General features: G+C 35.3%; 1 protein-coding gene and 1 long non-coding RNA gene across 2 annotated transcripts in view; both read left to right on the plus strand.

Annotated features, from left to right (window-relative positions):
* gabra2b (gamma-aminobutyric acid type A receptor subunit alpha2b) overlaps positions 1-6572 on the plus strand; it is a 66317-nt gene extending 59745 nt beyond the window's left edge. Inside the window, exon 10 of the mRNA XM_065242179.2 lies at positions 5864-6572. Coding sequence (XP_065098251.1) covers positions 5864-6169 — 306 coding nt within the window. The 3' untranslated portion in view covers positions 6170-6572. The remainder of the gene's footprint in view (positions 1-5863) is intronic.
* Positions 1069-3715, plus strand: LOC135719950 (uncharacterized). Its single transcript, XR_010521242.2, has 4 exons — positions 1069-1145; positions 1481-1529; positions 1880-1938; positions 2208-3715. It is a non-coding gene; the product is annotated as an uncharacterized lncRNA (long non-coding RNA).
* Positions 6573-6578: the final 6 nt, after the last annotated feature.

Consider the following 6578-nt stretch of genomic DNA (forward strand, 5'->3'; position numbering starts at 1 on the left):
GAGCAGCGAGAAGGTTCGCGCTGAAGGAGAAAAGTAATGAGCTCTTGACGTATTTCACCGGCTTATATAGGGACGTGTGCCACGCCCCCGCGCGGGCTCAAACGTCATTGGTCTGTATTTTCTACAGACGTTAACCAATAGGCTTCAATCACGGAGTAAACAGGAGTTTCCCCCATAGCGTCAGCAAACTGACGCAATGCGAAGTGAACCGTATTGAAAGGGAACTAAAGTTATCTCCAGACGCGAGTGTGACTCGATCGACGTCCAAACGCACACACAAACACACAATGCCTCATATTTGAAGCGCTTTGTGGTATCATTATAAAAGATGCGATTGCACACATCACATACTTGTTTACTCGCGCCTAAATCTCCAGACAGACGCGAGTGTGTGTGCTTCGTCAGTGTGACGGGATCGATGTCCGACATATAAATCCTTATTTACTTGCGGATGTGTGTCAGTTTCTCCAGACGCGAGTGTTTTCTTTGTCTTCCGTCAAACAGCTGAGGCGACGGGAACGCACATACACAAACACGCGAGTCAGGAAACTCGACGTGCTTTTTGGTATTCTTATAAAATACGCAATTGCAAACAGTACAATCCTTATTTATTTGCGTCATATCTCCGCACAGCAAGTTTATTAAACACAGGATCACTCGCATGTGCACACATTCACTGCTTTCATGATCAACACGTGAGGTAATGGCGGCGGCTGTAAACAAACATTGATAAGTTTATCACGCGTGTCCCTGCACTCAAAAAAACGATTCCTGGCAATATTTACTTTTAAGTATTTGGATCATTTAGATTTTATTTAAATACTCGTTTTTTAAAATATATGTAATCCGATTTATTAGAATATATATAAATCTTTTCAATTTAAAAACTATTAGATTTAATCAGTTAAAATGTATGAATATGAATTACATAAATCTAGCCGTGAAACAAACCGGATAAATTCTATGAGATTGATTTACATACAAGTGTCAAGAAACTGACTTTAGCAGAAGCGGAAATGACGTCTATTCACACTCCAGTCAGGAGGTGGCGCCAAAATCAAAAACAGACGCTACAGCACATGGACTTCGCCATTTTGCATTGGACTGGATCGTCATCTCACTAGTTTACGATCGCCAAATTGTAGGTGAGTAAAGTTAACAAGTTTGATGTGATTATCTAAAATATAATTGTCTGTTGTTTAATTACATGTGTGACGCGTTGCATGTTTCAGAGTAAAATACACCTCACTACACAGATGGTCTGTTGGAATAAGTTACCCTGCAGTGTCTGTTGCTTTTATTGGTTATTTTTTGTGGTTTAATGTTTGAAACCTAAGAAATAAATAAAGTCATAGGCTACTGGAGACTTATCAGAATAAAATAATCATATAATCTCTGTGACTTTATTAACAAAAGAATGTTACAATTATACTATGTTGTTGAGTGCATTGTGTGTCTAACTAAAACTTTTTTTTTACAGATACAGCATCATTTCATCGTCTATACGGTGGGACAACCTGCTAGACAGGGTATGTAAGTTATGCTACAAAGATATTGATTTCTGATGCAAAGCTGGATTTTCATCATTGCAGTGTCACATGATCATTTAGAAATCATTTTAATATGATGATTTATTGTCAATATTTGAAACAGGTATTTTTTTTCCCAATAAATGCAGTCATGATAAGCATAAGAGACTTCATTCCAAACATTTCACCGTTAGTGAACACACATGCTGGGACACAATATTTCTGAAACAGAAAAATACATACTCTTCGTCTTACAAAATCTTTATCTGTCTCTATAAAAACTATTATCTACATAAAATATTGTTAAAGAAAATCATTAAATATTGTGTTTTTTTTTTGTCTTGTTCTAGTTGAAGACATCTGTATCTACCTCAAAGAAGGCATGGAGAGACACATTAAAGAATATGTGGTAAGTGTATGTCAACCTACTCTATTTTTATATCTATCTATTTATATGTATGTGTATGGGTATGTGTGTGTATATAAATATCTTATGGATAACTAGATGTTTAAACAAGGTGATTATCTGTTTTCAGGTCTTTTGATGGTTTTGTGACTAATGTTCTATTATTTTACACATTTTAATCAGTCTACATATTTTAAATATCAGAGTTTGTAAAACAATTTGCCTGCACATTTTTTTAAATTTGGGACTGATTTTTTGTTGTTCTTCTCCAGAATTGTGAAATTGGTGAGTTGGGAATTGCACAGACAGTGGAAGTTTTGGAAAACCTACTTGGTGTCACACATGGGTGTGAAATTACTTTTTGGACTCATTTATGCACTTAAACTGAACTACCAGAAGAACCTCAGGTGCACCTTTGACCTTTCAAAAAATCCTAATGGAACTGGACTTGATACAACCAAGCAATCACTGAAAGATGCTTCAGTGAATACCTGACAGACACGCTGATGCATCCCCCTCAAAGTGGGTACATTTTTGTACATTTACAAGTGAACTTTTTAACATTAAAGGAATATTGCACTTTCATTAAACAAAAATACTGATAATTAACTGTCTGTCATCCAAGATGCTTGTCTTTTTTGTTCAGTCGGGAAGAAATTATGTTTTTTGAGAAAAACATTCCAGGATTTTTCTTAATTTAATAGACCTTATTGGACCTCAACAGTTATGTTTCAAAGCAGCTTTAAAGGGCTCTAAACGATCCCAACCGAGGCATAAGGGTTTAATCTATCCAAAAGATTATCATTTTTGGCAAGAAAACTTTTAAAACACAACAACTTGTCTTGCATTATCCATGTGACACACAGTGCGACATTGTGTACTACGTAATAAATGTTTACACATCACAAATGTGAAACGCACATTTGTTGACCATTTTAAATAATAAACGGACCCAAAGACATTAATTAGTATCATTTCACATTCAACAACATCTGAACGCTCCTCTTTCTCCTCGCTTGTAAACACTGGAACGGTAGTTTCAGTTATGTCATGCTAGTGTGTCACACAGCTAGTGCAAAACGTTGTGATTTAAAAGTCCTCTTTTATTTTTATTTTTGAAAATGACAATCGTTTAGCTAGATAAGACCCTTATGCCTTATTTGGGATAATTTAGAGCCCATTTAAATCTGCATTAAAACCGTAAACTTGAGGTTGAATAAAGTCTTAAATTGAGAAAAATCCTGGAATCTTTAACTCAAACTTTATTTCTTCTTGACTGAACAAAGAAAAACATAAACATATGGGGTTAGAAAATTATCGGGATTTTTGTTTTATTAAATTGGAATATTGCTTTAACAATTTTAAAAGTTAAAAGTTTTTGAAAAATGTAATTGATGTATATCTAACATGTAATTAGAGATGCATGAAAATTGTTAATGGCACACAGCCACTCAAAACACTAAGCCATGTGCCATTTTTTTTTTCTTACCACCCAATCATTCTAAATTATTATTATTACATCATGTCACAGATTTCTGAAAATGTTAAAGTAATGTTGTTGTCACTGATTTATGTCTACCTCGAGTTTTACAGGGTTTTTTGTATTTCTGCAGCCTGTTTGCTCAAAATGTTTGCACTTATTTGTGGAATGAGGTTGATTGTGGCTGAAATGTCTGAAACACACTTATTTATTTATTTTTGCACACAATACGAGGTGTATAAGCCATGGCTGTCATGCTAGTTGTTAGCTGCTCTTTTTTTGCTGTCTTATGAGTAATGCCTTGAAGTATTAAATAAATTGATAAAATGTAAAACCAAGTGGTCTGGCTCTTCTTCTTTTTTGTGTTTTTTTGTTATAGCATATTGTGATTTAGGGTGAATGGAGGAGGAATATATAAATGTATAAATGGTTTATAAGTAAGATACTTAAATGTAATGCATTTTAAGTGAATTGGGTTTATTAATAAAGAATACATATTCAATTTTTTTAATGCATTTAAAACACATTGGATTAAGTAAAACTATTACATAAATTTTACTGGTTTCATTTACATATATCTAAAAAATATCTATCATATAAAGTTTATTTGTTTTTTTTAGATTAGAAGTATGTAATCCAAATGGATGGAAATGTTACATGTAATCAAAATACATAAATCTTATGAATTAGGCCTAAATATTTTTTTGAGTGTGGTTGTGTTTCTACTATAGTGATTACAAAAACACAAATAGGAGTCCAGACAATGATAGGCAGTTGTTCTTTTGAGCTTTTTACTGCACAAAAGTAAACCTCTCGCTGGCCAACCAAACACTAACCCTGAGTTGAAGTGTGTTCATTTTACGATGGCCAAACAGTATCTTTACCAGGATTAGGCTACCATGGATTTTAAAAGGTAACTTATACTTGTGAAATGAATAGAAAATATTTCAATAGAAATATATATATATATATATATATATATATATATATATATATATATATATATATATATATAATGTGTGTGTGTATTTACATTATATTGAAAAGTAAACCTTATCATGGTTTTACTACAGAGGTAGTTACATTCCTGTTGAACATCCCCACAAGGCTCATTATTCAATTCTTTTGTCTCTCAGCTGTCAATCACTGATTATTCAGGAGCTTTCCCGCCTCCACGCATACGGCCTCTCTCAAGCAAAAGTGTCTTAGAAATTGTAAATCAATATCTTGCTTTATGTGATTGAGTAGGCCATATGATTTTCACATCATTTTGAAGAAAAAACTCTAGACTACTAGATCCAGTTTGGAAAGTCTTGGGAAACATGTTAAGAATGAGTTTTGTGGAGTTATATTAGTGACTTAAAAATTTTGCTTTTTCAAAAACCACGCATAAACATTTTTCTCTCAAAAATACAAACATGTACATACATGTTGATTATATGATATTGTAGCCCAGTTTGTGATGAACACAGTGTTATGAGACTTTTGCCATTAATATGTTTTTAAGCAACTGAAAAAAGCACAAATGTCAGTGCATGTCAAAACTTCCCCAGGGCCCTAAAAACCCCTTAGACCCCAGAGGGTTAACATCACATGAAGCAGATTAATAAATGAATTTTTCTCGCAGGCGATAAAACACGCAAACTTTTTGCTGAACAGGCAAATATGAACAAATCACAAAATCCTTTTGCGATTAAAATAGCAACAGACGAGAAAAAATCGGAATCGAATTAAACTCATGATACTGTGTATCTGAAACCATCTTGTGTAATAAACGCATCAAGGCAGATAAATGCAGACTTTGTTTTTGCGATTTTGTGTTTTTAGGATAGACCTTGTGCATTACACTTCGGTTAACACCATCTGACACACACACATGAAAACACACACACACACACACACACACACACACACACACACACACACACAAAGTAAAGTTGCCTAATCACAAAAAGTCTCGGAAAGGGTGATTTTGTAAGCATAAAGTCATATTTTCTTTCATCTCAAGATATTTCACTTGCTTTCACTGATCAGTACTGTATCTAGCAGTTACATGGCAATCTGCAACGCGGTTATGAGACTCTGACAACGATCCAATCACATGATGCCAAAGACATAAAAAACAATATTGATTCGCTTACAACATAAGTGGGAGGGTTTGGGGCGCCAGTCCGTTTTTATTTTTTAAATGATTACATGACTAACAGTGAAATTGTACAACTAAGCGATTTTATTTTGTATTAATTTACTTTATATATTTAACTTTTTTGTAACATGTTAAAGAAGCTTTCTTTTCTGGCCACTTTTAGGGGGGTGGCGCCCCAGACCAGCCGCCACTGGTTATGAACAGTTTGACAACTTACCCCGTTCTCCCCTACATATTTTGAGCTACAAGAACACATCGTTGAAGTTTATAACAATGGAAAAAAACTCTCTTTTTCCCCACAGAAAAAAGAAAAAGCATCAGTCATCAAGAAAAATAACGCTTACGCCGTCGCTGTGGCAAACTACGCCCCCAACATCACCAAGGATACCGTACTCCCTACTATCGCTAAGGGGAGCACACCCGAACAAGGAAAGGCCAAATCCGACCCGAAACCGGCCGAGGCGAAGAAAACCTTCAACAGCGTGAGTAAAATCGACCGCATGTCGCGCATCATGTTTCCCGTCCTCTTCGGAACATTTAACCTGGTTTACTGGGCGACGTACTTAAACAGAGAACCTGTGATCAAAGACATGGTGCCATCTAATTAGAAGATGTCCAGACTGTGAAGGGTTCAACTGAGCAGGACTAAAGACTCAGACAAAATCACCCAGGGACTTTACATGTATCTCGCTCTGATTCTCTCTCTCTCTCTTTCTCTCTCTCTCTCTCTCGCTCTGATTCTCTCTCTCTCCATCTGCTCCAGACAGACGTGCTGTGGTTTTTGCAAGATGCCTTCCGATATATCACTTTCTCTCTCTCTCTTGTCTATCGTCTGTCTTTTCTACAGCTTTTTCAGCAGTGCTTTGCAAACGACATTTGCATTTGTACATATGTATCTAGTGAAAATGCCGTTGCGTAACTTTACGATGTTTGGATCTGTGTTTTCCGCTTTGTGAAAATTTGTAAGTTTTGAGTTCTCTTGAAATCTAACTTTGGACCTCTCTCTGTGATATAGAT

The sequence above is a fragment of the Paramisgurnus dabryanus genome, chromosome 16 (genome assembly GCF_030506205.2).
Source record: "Paramisgurnus dabryanus chromosome 16, PD_genome_1.1, whole genome shotgun sequence".
NCBI classification, from domain to species: Eukaryota; Metazoa; Chordata; class Actinopteri; order Cypriniformes; family Cobitidae; genus Paramisgurnus; species Paramisgurnus dabryanus.